Source organism: Fundulus heteroclitus, chromosome 18 (genome assembly GCF_011125445.2).
Source record: "Fundulus heteroclitus isolate FHET01 chromosome 18, MU-UCD_Fhet_4.1, whole genome shotgun sequence".
NCBI lineage: Eukaryota > Metazoa > Chordata > Actinopteri > Cyprinodontiformes > Fundulidae > Fundulus > Fundulus heteroclitus.
This window is the reverse complement of record NC_046378.1, coordinates 27,978,575-27,991,985: the sequence shown is the minus strand read 5'-3', so window position 1 is coordinate 27,991,985 and position 13,411 is coordinate 27,978,575. Positions and strand designations below refer to the sequence as shown.

Sequence of the window (13,411 nt, the reverse complement as noted above, 5' to 3'; positions counted from 1 at the left end):
ACTTACTTTTGCCAGATCTCACAAAAACTCCTGATTGACATTTATTGCGGAAAAACAGTATTTGTGGAGTTTCTGCAACCCACGGTCTCCGGGAGAGACATGGAGGATGATTTACAACAGTGGTCCCCAATCCTGGTCCTCGAGGGCCGGTGTCCTGCAACTTTTATTTGTTACTCTGCTTCAACACATTTGAGTCAAATAATGAGGTCATTAGGAGGACTCTGGAGAACTTGACAGCACACTGGGGAAGTAAGTCAGGTGTCTACATCTAAAACCTGCTGGGACACCGGCCGTCGAGGACCAGGATTGGGGACCACTGATTTACAATGCTTCCTACGGTCCAGAGATGTTCCAGAAAATAATATTTTGCACATGCAAATAGACAAGGTAGGCAATATCGTGAAAAAACACATTTGATAAATATCCACTCAGTGAACAACTGCCTTCCACACAGGATGCGGTGTGCGCGACGCTGCTCTCTGGAACCCATTATTTTCAACGGCATGCACCGCACAAAGTAATATATACACGTGTGAACAATAGAAACAACCGAGTTGACTTATTGTTAGCCTACAACTCTTCAAGTTTTTTCTTCACTTTTTTAGACGTGCTACCAATTCACATTTGTCAGATTACAGATGAAAAATCTGACCGAAAATAAATTCATAAAATTTCCCTTCAAGTTAAACCAAACAACATTTTAATTATTTCTGTTCTTACTTGTTTGTATCAACCTTTAAATGGCCTTATCTGTCTGAATGTACTAGTAACCTTTGTATATCTGGGCTGTCATTTTGATGTTATACTATGCTTTGACCATTGACGACAAGGTAAAAGCCATTCAGTTGTTTTGAGTCAGCTATTGTATAGGCAAAATTGTTGGGCACTGTATGCTGTAGTTTACTTGCTGTTCAAAGAAGGGAATTGATGTCATTCAGGTTTCTCATAATCACATTGCGTCTTGGATGCCATATATATTGATCGTTATATTAACAGTCAAGATGAGGTCCATGTTGTCTGCGACAGCACTCATTATTGCCTGTGTTTTGCAGATTCACTGAGGCGGACACCATCATTATGGGGGACGTGACCTACGGGGCCTGCTGCGTGGACGACTTCACTGCTCGTGCCCTGGGAGCCGATTTCATGGTTCACTATGGCCACAGTTGTCTCAGTGCGTTTCTTTATTTCTCTTGCACATGTTTGTTTCTTAATTAATCTGAATTCAAAAAAAAAGTACTCTGAAGAGAATGAGCATCAAGGATACCCACTTACAGAGAGTGGGCCAAGTTTTGTTTAACTTGTATTGAGATCCAAAATCTCATTTACTTGAGATATCTGTTTTGATTAGACATAAACAACAAAAAAGTTATACACACTATGACGATAAAAACATTTAAACATTCAAATTCAGGTGAAATGAGCTAATAAAAGGTGACCTAAAAACAAGAGCAAGTTTAATAGCAAGATTTCTCCACTGTTTTTAAACAAATCTTATAGCTAGGGTCGGCTATTTTCCCAGAAGTTTCCCAAGGTCCCCTTTTGAATAACTGTGCATGCTCAAGACCATCTTTCCTTGCTCTTCCGCTCTTCAGGGAGATTGCATGAAAAAACTTGCCCAAATCCACTCTGGCCTTATTTCTTTCTACTGAGTCACATGAATGTGGTTCGCTTCACGTGACTCGAACATGGTGAGAGCAGCAGAGCAACAATAAACGGCTAACCGCTAACCTAGCCATTAAGCTAACTGGATACATAACCACTAGAAGTGTGCATGCGCAGCCAGCAAGCGGAAACTCAGAAGGAAAGAGCACAGACACTGGCGTTAAATGATTGCGTCAGAATGATTGGCATGTGAGACAACCAATAGATAAGGCGATTTCCCCCAGAACTTGAGGGACGGGGGGAGCTCCCACAGAGAATGATGTTTTTAACCTGCTTTTTGTGAATACATAATGTATTAACTACTCTCAGGGTGGAAGGACGATTTTACACCGTATAACAAAACGTGTTTCTGACCAGAATTACCAACCATAGCTTTAAATTGTCCCTCATAATGTAACTTTTAGATCACTGTATAGACTGTTCCAAGTTTATGAGAGTAAGAAACTGCCCTTTTTCCAAGTTTTGATTGTTCTAACAGAACACTGAACGAGCAAAAGTCCTGAAAGAAAAGTCTGTGACAGGGCTGTCTAAGTGATATGTCAGAGGATAAGTACGGCGAAACAGTCCAAGAGTGACTTCATAGATGAAAATGTACCAATGCGCTACAGCCTGATAATGATGGCCAGTTGCTCAATGATAGACAGCATCCAACACATGCAGAGTGGTAGATTCATTCATATTAACATTGCAGTAATCTAGCAGAGGGAGGAAGGTCACAAACCTGCACTGAAAGAAAAAAAATCTATTTCTGAAGAAAGACAGCTAGTTTGATCTTCAGCTTCTTTACAACATGTTCAATATGATGATTTAAATGAAAGCTTAATGTCAATTCCTATGCCAGGGTTTTTAAAAGCCTGAATCAACTTTATTGGTGTACCTGTCATTGTTTTTATGCAAGGGAGAGTTTGTTGAACTTTCTTTGTTGTGAGCAAACGCCATGACCTTTGTCTTGTCAGTATTTAGGACTAGTCTCTGACGAAACAAGTCAGATTGAACAAAGTCAAATACAGACTGCCATGCGATAACTTTCTGCATGGCAGTCAACCACCATGTCATCAGCATAAAAATGTATAAAAGAATCAGTAAAATTTTAGAGATACTGTTTTTAGACTTAGACTTTTCCATATTTTGTCAAATTGCAACAACAATGTATTTTATCATAATTTTATGTTATGATGAAGTACATTGTCCAGAGCAACGCAAGCTAGTACATGACTGGAGTGGAAGGAAAATTCAGCAAAATGATCAAAAAATGTGGTGTGCATTCTGATTTATTCCCTTATATTTAAAAAGGAATTTAGGACAATTGCAAACTTTTTAAGTCAGTCCACCTAGACTGGACAAGGATTCTGTTTTACAGCTGTCTATAAGCGATGAAGGAAATATGGAAAATGTACAGAAGAAGGTGTTCAGGATACTGCCACCACCATGTTTCACTGTGGGGATTTTCTTTGCCTGACACATGGTAGCTGGTCAAACTTTATGGGAAAATAGAGTGAGCATATTCCAGGACAATTAGTGCATGGAAAACAACTGACTGCAACACTGAACATATAGTTCTGGTGGATGGGTTTAGCTCAAAGTATGTTGCTCAGTTAGAATGACCCAGTCAATCAAATTACAAACATTAATTTGATGCAAAAAGTTTAAAAACATGCATCCTATTCTTTCTACAGGTATTCTCCACTTTGTGTTGATCTATAACATTAAATCATTAAGTTACATATGTTTTATGTTGGTAGGTTGACGAAAGGAGAAAAAATGTGAAAAAGTTCAATGGGTTTGAATGCATTTGTGAGCCGCTGTAGTACACCTTTTGGAGCATCACATTTCACCCTTGCATCAGTAGAGAACATTAATTAGAGCTTTCTTTTGGAAATCTTGAGCAGTTCCTCTGGATCTTCACACATGCCCTCACTGTCTGTCCTTTGGACAACATGGGAAGAAATGTTAAATCAATAATACTGCCAGAACAAGTTCACCTCTGCAAAATACCAGAAATGACCAACGGAATTTCAATGCAACTGAAGAACAGTATTTGTTTGTTATGCCACTATTTACCAACCATATACAAGATTTGTGTGTTATTCATGGAGCTTGAGGCAAGATTAAAGTTGAAGGGTTTAAAATTTTGCTAGTTTCAAAAATTAAGTTAGACAAGAAATTGATAAATAATCTTTGTTTATGGTTGCCTGTCTGTGCAGGATCTTAGCCTTCGTCTCTTATCCATGAGACATCATTTGCTCGGTTTCCTAAGATTTCAACCACCTGTGAAAGATGAAAGACCCAGGCTTTTGAATGACTCACAGTTACTGTCTCTGCTGTGTTCCTTTCATTTTCTCTGCAGTGTTTTTTTTTTATATATTTGTCTTCCTAAATGTCATTGTCAAAGGGTATCTTAGAATTATGCAACACTGCAAATCCAAAACCATCATGTTGTGATTAAAAGAAATTCATATAATCTACAGTTACCTAAGCTATATATGTGGACACCTTTTCCCTTGGTATAAAATTGTACCCTTGCTTTAAAATGGCTCAGATGTAACTGTACACCTTAACCTCCTTTAGAGTAGGGATGGATTCATGAATATGCAAATTGCTCCCCACCTCTACCTTCAGTGCACACTTGCAGTTAAATCTTATCTGCTCAGCTTCAGCTCTACTCCTGATATGTTAAACTATACTATGCTGCACAGATTTAATAGATTTTAGTATCTGCTTCCAGTTGCTGTCTATTCTCAGACACTAATTTGCTACACCGATCAGTCATAGCTTGTGATCTCTTTCACTGACAGACACTGACTCACTGTGATGGATCAGTTTGAAAAAATGGCTTGTTTAAAAAATGCAGACAGTGTTGCACAACAAAAAAAATACAATAGAAACATATTCGCCAACGCTTCAGAAGTTCCTCACTATGCTAACAATTTCTCACTCACCAGCTGGAATAATCACACACATGTTTGACAATGTTATATTGTTTGTTATGTAGCAAAGTGTAGCTATCTGTGTTTTGAAACTTTGTATTTACATTTTTCCCTTCGAGGAACAAAAATACTAGATATGCTTCAAGGTAGGAGAAGCTACTACATTTGGTTTGGAAATGGTGACCACAACCGATTAACTCTTTTTGGCTGATCAGCTCTGACCTTTGTTCAGCTGGTTGGGAACTCAAAAATCCAAGTTTTTTTTCTGAGCAACAAGTACACCATCAGCCATTGAATTAAAACCTCTCACTCATGTAAAGTTATTGTCTCTGCTCCTAACAAAAACAACTGACTGATCACAACATGAATGCTAGAAAAAAAAATATTATGAATGCTGTTTGTTCATGATCCTATCTTAGAATTCTTGAAGAGGAAATCAGAGTTGGCAGAAATCTTTCCCCGAAGCAGTGTTGTCGTTCACAAATGACTTGTTCAAATGAATGATTCATTTGAGTGAGCAAACTTAGTCAAACTACTTTATTAATTGATTTGTTAATTTCTCAGTTCAGTGGAGGTCTAACCTGGCCAGCCAGACTGACTTACTGTAAACACAGCATATCAGTCTAGAAAGCTGCCAGTAGAGCCCAATTTCAAAGACGGAACTAACAGGGTCAGCAGAAACAGTAGAGCAATTAACATAACTACGGATGTGATGCAAACTCCAAGAAACACTGTCTCTTTTAGCTCTTAGAGCAGCCAGTTGAGTTTTTAAAGATACATCCAGCTCATTCAGGACATAATAAAGGGAATCATTGAAACATCGCTCTATTGTTGCTGCCATCTTGACGATTATGGTTACAGAAAAGCGCTGCTGCATTAAAGAGTGACGCATTGTAAACGTCTGCCTCCCGTGCTGTGATTGGTCTGGTAAGTTACCTGAGAGACTGAACATGTACAGACCGACAAGCTGATTCAAACAGATTCTCATTTGTGCAGTTTGTGGATTGTACTGTTAGAGGCACTCTGTCGCCCTGCACAAATGAACTGTGTGATTTGGTGAATGGCTCTTGTGAACGAATGATTTTAACTTCACTTAGACCCAACTGACAAAGTAGAGAAGAAATTCAGCTGTATACCCCCCCTCCAAAAAAAGCATTTGTCAATGAGTCTGTGTCTATATACCATTATCAACATTACTTTTAATCAATTTAGCCACATAGCTGTTTACATGGGTTTTAATAAGAAGCTGAGCTAATAGGTCTTAATAGCACAACACATGAGGAAAAAAAACAGTAATTGTGCAGTGAGTCCTGTCTGTCTCATTGGCTGTTTCTTTAATTGTAGTGCCTAAGTGCACTTAGACTGCCATGCTAATGTGAACACAGATCGATGTTACTTTGCTCTGCCCTTTTACTGTTTGGCAGTACCTCTAAACAAGCAACAGACAGTAGTTTGTCTCAGTTCAGAGTTTTACTTATCAAGTGCAACAGTTTTAGTCTTAGTTTTAACTCCTTGGACCCTGAAGCGAAGTCGAGCTGTTTTTAATACCCATCTGTATGCATATCTTCTACTCCTGGCTCAAATGTGCAATCATTAATCCCTTCTCACTCCAGGTAATTGACAGCCCACCTCTCATGCGCTCGGTATCCATTTACTTTTTCCACTCCTGTCTTATGTGCCATATTATTTGAACTTTATATAGTTGTCGATGAAATCTCCCTCTCCTTACCCCAGAATTAAATTATTTTCCACTGTATTTCTTTTGGGATTTCTCATTATTCACTACTGTTTCATTGCCATCTGCTATCAGTTTTCTGCAAAGAAAGCAGCATTGTTGTCTGTATGTCATTGGAATTCATGTACATTTCTATTTTTTGGTTTAAGGTTTCGCAGTTGTTTAATGTAGATCGTCAAGCAACCTTCTCCAATCTTTAAATTTCCACCTTAAGGGGCTATTTATTCAATGAAAACAAGACATCCTCTTGCTTCTTATTAGCATGAAGGTAAAAGAAGAGGACAAACAATTGTTATTCTCGAAACAAACCGTAACTCTTTAGCTTTAATGTGTCTCCTCTCCTCCGTCTTCTCCTGGACTCCTGTCGTCTTTGCTCAGCACCTTCTACGCCACATCTCTAGCTATGCCTCCTAAGCCCAAGTGCGTGGTAAATGGCCTATGAAATTAATAGCATTAATAGCGCTCACATGTGTCCCTCTCCTTCCCTAAATAATTGAGGCCTTTGCATCAGTTCTTGCATGAGTTAGCAACTTGATGTGAATGATTTTCAATTATATCCCTCAGACGCCAGCTGTGAGCTATAAATGTACACTCATGGATCCCATATAGCTGTATGTCTGAACATGTTATGGGTCTTAGTGTTTCAGGCGCCATCAGCTATGTATATCTTACAGAATCATCTGACAAAACAGTGAATTATTCATGTCTTTCCTTTCTTTTTGTCTTTGCTTTCCTGCAGTCCCCATAGATTCCACTGCAGGGATTAAGATGCTGTATGTGTTCGTGGATATCCAGATGGACAATGCACACTTCTTGGACACAGTGAAGTTCAACTTCAATCCAGGACAATCTTTGGCGCTTGTCAGCACTATTCAGTTTGTGGCAGCATTGCAGGTGATCAACCAGTGCTTTTCATCCAAGTCTGTCTTCAGTTCTTTGCAAAAGTATTCATGCTGTATCCGTTCTGTCATGTGAGAACATGGAGCTTTGTCCTATTGGGTTGAGATTGTATGCGGTAGACCAACAAAAGCTGTACAGTTGGAAAACAGTGGGAAGAGGATTCATATTATTTATTTATTTTTTGGTAATTAAATTTTTTTTAATCCAAATATTAATTTACCCCTCATTTTTCCCAGATACCCCTAAACTACAATCCAGTGCAGTTGCATTCAAGTCAGCTAATTAGTAAATAGTGTTACACAGTGTGTTGTAGAAAACTAAGGTTGCACATCACCATCACCAGGCCATTCCCATGGTGAAACGTGGTGGCAGCATCATGGTGTTTTGCTGCTTTTCTTCAGCATGGACAGGGAAGTTGTCAGGTGGATTGAGCTAAACGTATAGTATTATAGTACATAAAATATTGCAAGAAAACCTGCTACAGGCTGCAAGAGATATCAATTCGGGAGTGAGGTTTATTTTCCCGCAAGACAATGGAAAAGTTTAGATCAAAGTATATTCATGTGTTAAGAGAAGCCCAGTCAAATTCAGAACCTAAATACAGAAGAGAATATTAGGCAGGACATTGTAATTAATGTTCAGAGACACTCTCCATCCAATCTAACAGATTGGATGGAGAGTATTCGGCAAAGAACAATTTCAGTCTCTAGACTTGCATCTGTAATTGAAGTACAAGGTGGTTCCAAGCGCTTTCTCGGGGGGTTCAATACACTTTAACTGATTTTATTTTGGGGGGAAAAAAGAAGAGATCTTGGTGATTGTATGTTCTTTTGTCAAGCTCACAACATTGCAATCCTTTCTCTTCATTTGTCATATAGCAGCTCTATAAAATACACAGAATCTTGTGTCAAAATCTGGAAAATCTGTATGAATGTATTTGTAAGGCGTGATATATATATATATATATATATATATATATATATATATATATATATATATATATATATATATATATATATATATATATATATATATATATATATATATATATAGAGAGAGAGAGAGAGAGAGAGAGATATAGATATATATATATATAGATATAGATATATATATAGATATATATGGATGCTTATTGTTTGTGTCAGGAAAACATCCTGAGCGCATTTCCTATTTTTTTTTATCCCCTCAAGTTTTCACTTCTGTGTTTATTCTTTTCTTTTTTTTTGTGCTGTAGAAATATTCAGACATACATTCATCTCAACCCTTGTGCTGTATGTTTTTTTGTAGTTCCTGTTTTTCATGAACCCTCCTCTAAGCTCAGTTCAAGTGTGGGTTTGTCAAATCTGGCAGCAGTTATTTTTGCTTTGAAAGGCAAAATGACCTCAGAAAGCCTCTCAGTTCAGCATCATGCTCAGGACTGCTCTTTACATAAGCAGTGGCAGCAGTTATAGTATTAAGCTTTAACATCCATCTCTTTGGCCTGCTGCCTCGCTGTTCTATAATGTGCTCTACTGCTTTCATTTGCTGAGTTTCTCACCAGCGCTGTGGGCTTTTACTAATGTAAAATACACCATTTTTAAATCATGCTCTGCACTCCTGGGTGATGGGAAATTGTATGTTTGACTTTTTTGTGCATCCATGTGTCTGTGTCCATGTATGCTTTTGCGCATTGGTGTAGTTTTTTATGCATGGATGTCTACATGGTTTGTCCGTTGATAAGCTTTTTGGAAGACAGTTACTGTTATATATTATTCAATGATTCAGTTTATTTCATTTTAGATATAAATGACGTTATAATGATATGTCTCCCTTGTCCAGTGCTTTATAACCCAGGTAGAAAAAGCTAATTATTTTTACCCTCTGTCGAGCTAGAAGATAGAAAATATTATCAGTTTAATTGAAGTTTTATTTAATTCAACAGTAAAAATTGCTTGAAATTAGCCTATGTTATTTCAGTTCTTAAATTTTAGAAAGGTATGATTCAGTTCTGGGTCATACCTTTGTAATCTGGCTAACAGTTGTGTTGCCAAGTCAATACCTAAACACATCATATTCTGTACATCTTGACTCAGTTGATTCAGTTGGTGGCGATGCAGCTTCTCCTTAAAAACAAATCATGTTTTGTCTATAATACCTTATCAAAGGTTATTGTCATCTCTATCAAACATGGAAAGACACATCTCTACATAGCACATGGGGTCAAATTTAAATTGGTTTCCTGAGGAAAAAAATCATCTGCAAATGTGTCTGCTGACTTTTCCAATTTTATGACAGTGCTCCTTTGGGGACAGAGAGAATACCGCACTTTTATCCCACCTGTAATGGAGGACAAATCATGACTTGTTGCTCAGTTCTCCATGTTTCTTCCCATTATGAAATTAACCACAGAGTTTTTTTACCAGCCAAATTAGAATACAATTAGAAAGATGCTCGGACAAGATGTTGCTAAAGTCCCAGTGCAGTGATGGAAGAAAAAGTATACTATTTCTTCACACTTGTGGACCTATAGCAAGTGTTTTACAGAACTCTTACTGTAATGCTAAGTTATTTCAAGGGCCACAATCAGCCTCTATCAATAATCAATCTAATGCGTTCAGATCGAACACAATTTGAGCATCAAAAAGGTGTCTAACACCTCATCTTGGACGCTCTGAGCAAAGTGTGGACAGACTGTTTTACCTGCGTTGGAAGGAGCTACCCAGCTCTTTTCCTCAAATGTGGGGAAATATTTACTATGGTAAAAGTTTTGATAACTTACCTGAGATCCCAACTTACTCACTAATCCTCCTCCAGGCAAGCTCCTTTACTGTCTCTGTAGTGATAGCTCGACAAACAGCAACAATCAGTTTGTCCTCCATTGTCAACTTCCCGGCATTTCATGGTCCTTCCCTTCCAATGAAAATCTGCCATTGCATCACATCGGGCTGTTTGGTTGACGCTCCACCTCCAGCAGCAAAAGTTCAGATCTTTCAACTCTAGCATCAGACGGTCAGACGTTTGAAATTTCAAAACGTGCCACACCTGACTGGTGAAACGTGCCGCAGGACTTCTCCACACTCCTAGATGCGCGTCCACCATAGACTTTGCATGTAAACCAGAAGCTCCTGATGCTCAAAACACGTTTGGTTTGAATGCTGCATAAGGGTGAATTCAACCTTCCCAGTGAGCCATCTTCATACTAAATTATAGGAAGAATCAGTGAGACCTAGTAATTAGCATAATCCTAATTTAAATTTTCAAACTAAAATCTGTTTAGTAACAATTGGCTGAATGACAAAATAAACATAAAATATCTAAAGTTAAGACAAAGCAATAACAGTAATAACTCTAAGCTGTGTGAAAACAAAGAGTAAATGTATCAATCAACAAGGAATTTACCAAACACAATTTATTTATCTGGTCAAAATCTAAGAGATACATGGAGGACCATTTTTTCTTTTGACAATTTTAGATTCTCATGGCTAAATTTTGTGAAAAGGAAATTTTACTTAGTTGTACTTGAAATACCCCGCGACCCCATGAGGGATTAAGCGGGTCAGAAAATGGATGGATGGATTTACTTGAAATAGTGATTGAAATTGTAGAAGTTAAAAGCTTGAACACACCATACCCGTCAAAAACTGCTAAGTTGAATTTCTTTCCCTTTTCTTTATGCTGCAGGCTGTGAGTGCAGCCCTGAGGCCAGAGTATGATGTGCTTGTCCCCCAGTGTCGGCCTCTGTCACCAGGAGAAATTTTAGGCTGCACCTCTCCTCGCTTGGATCGCCACATCGATGCCATAATGTAAGAAATGTCTTTCCCGCTCCCCTCCTCTTGCCAGTTCCATGCCAACTCATGTGATTAAAGTCATAATCACTGTGACAATACTCCAGTCACATGAAATATAGTTGGCAGAGATAATTAGGTTTGTCTGTATGCTGTAAGCAGCCAGTAGAAGCCAGATGCAGATCCACTAAAAAATACCTTCTCACTGTGAAAATCACAGAATTGGAAATAGTTTGACAGGTTTATTTTTTTTTTTAAAAACTGCAATATATCCATATCCATGCCAAATTTTCAGAGTTTTAAAGAAGAGTTTTTATCAAAGCACGACACCTGCTGTGGCATGTGCATGATGAGAATTGATAAACTGTGCAACACATCACAGTTTGTTTACACATTTGTGGAAGGTCATGTGATTGTCTATTTTAAGTTATCTCATTGTCTGTCGCAAAAAAACAACTTCCAGTCAGTTGTTGCATGACTCATAAAACACTTGCTGTTGTGTTTTTGTACATAGCTCTGTATAGGTAAAACATCTCAAAGCGTTGGAATAAATTAAAGTTTTACAAAAGTATCGAGGCCAAGCAGCACACAACATGCCTGCAGCTGCTCTATGCTGATACATGTCATGCTGGTCTGTTTTCAACAAATCCTGTGCTTTGTTGCACACAGTGAAGTAATAAAATTCCCCTGATTTAATTATGCATAGGTGAGAATTCCTCCTCTGTCTTATCTGCACACGTTTAGCTTTAGTCATTTGATGTTAGAGCATGTGATTCAAACCTTCCAGTGCATGAAGATTAAAATGAAAACGCATGGAAAAGCTTTGCTGTATGCACAAGTGGATAGAAAATCTATGCAAGAGTTAATGTGTTTCACATGCTAATTTCTTAGACGTTGTTCTTTGTGTACCAGTTTTGGAGTGCAAAAGTGTTTTGAGAAACTAACTGGCTTGCCTGAGAGTTTATATCTTCCCCTCAGCTCTCTGATGTGTATACAAATAGCATTATATTAAAGTTGATGCATCATAATTAAATGCATCCCCTTTGCCATCTCATTGCTTTTCAAAAGACATAAAGAAGACGTTTAGTCACACCCACTGAAACAGGAAGATCCAACCACAAACGGATGGTGACTTTGCATCCATAATGACACCTTCGCTTAGCCCTGCCATTGTCTGTGGCTGCAGACACATGACATTGTTGTTGTTTTTTTGACAAAAAAGCTTTTTTTAAAGAGCCATATGTTGAATGGATATGTGGCCTCTTTTGAAAAGCATGAAAAAAGGACGTTGTGACTACTTTGGCTGCAAGAACATCAGTGCAGAAAATATGGATGAGCTGAGCGAAGTAAACACAGGTGGGGTTCTGCTCACTCACTAAAACCAGCCTTTGCATTAGAATAACGTCTTCCTCCAATTCCTTTTCTACAATCATGAAACAATTGTATTCTTGTATGGAAGGAAAGGAACTCAAATTTTAGTTATGAACACACAACTTGGTTCACACAACATGGAGAGACTGGTTGGGCAGAGAGTGCAGTGATAGAATGACTAAACTTCAGCTTTTCATTTGTTTGTGAACATAAGTATGCATTCTTTTACAAATAATTAGCTGTGTCAGCATATTCATTTTCTTTGAGCCTAATTAAGGAGAGAGTGTTTGGCTTCAGATGTAGTCGGAGTATTGTAGCTTTCTTTTCTACCACAACATCCTCAAAAATTCATGTGGGGCTGGTAATTATCTCCAGCAGTGATTTGGTAAGAGCTGGGGTAAACCCTAGACAGGTCGTCCATATATAACAGGGCAACACAGAGACATGAAGGAAAAACAACCATATACACACAAACACACACACACACACACACACACACACACACACACACACACACACACACACACACAACTAATTGCAATTTAGACTAACCAATTAACCTAGCAGTCATATTTTAGGACTTGAAATGAGCAAATAATCTCATAATGCTCTGAATTTTAACTGCGTGAGGCATACTTTGGAGTAGGGCTGGGTGATATGGTTTCAAATCAATATGGCTATATATTGAGCTGTTGACCTCAATAACGATGAATGGACAATAAAATTAACCGCCCTCCCTCACCCCACAGACTATTTCACAGCCAGCTATATTGATGGTATAGTAGTTCACCTGGACAATCACAGCTAAATTATCTTAATAGATGTACACTACACATATTTCCCTAACAGGACATATAAATTAAAAATTAAGTGATGCTAATTTCGCTATGGAGCTTACCGAATGCCAGGTGCAGCCTGCGCCCAAAACACAGCACTCACTTCCATCTATTGAGCTCGGCAGCTTTAACTATGTTTATTCCAGTAGTATTACCGACAAGTTCCTCTTTCTTTATGTACCATACAGAGAGCTTAAAACTTTTCTGACGATC

The 13,411-nt window shown here is 38.2% G+C and overlaps 1 protein-coding gene across 1 annotated transcript in view; it reads left to right on the top strand.

Moving 5' to 3' along the window:
* dph1 (diphthamide biosynthesis 1) overlaps positions 1–13,411 on the top strand; it is a 92,081-nt gene that overhangs the window by 49,010 nt on the left and 29,660 nt on the right. The window contains exons 4-6 of the mRNA XM_036149522.1: positions 1,053–1,174; positions 7,067–7,221; positions 10,888–11,009. Of these exons, the coding sequence (XP_036005415.1) occupies positions 1,053–1,174; positions 7,067–7,221; positions 10,888–11,009 (399 nt within the window). The remainder of the gene's footprint in view (positions 1–1,052; positions 1,175–7,066; positions 7,222–10,887; positions 11,010–13,411) is intronic.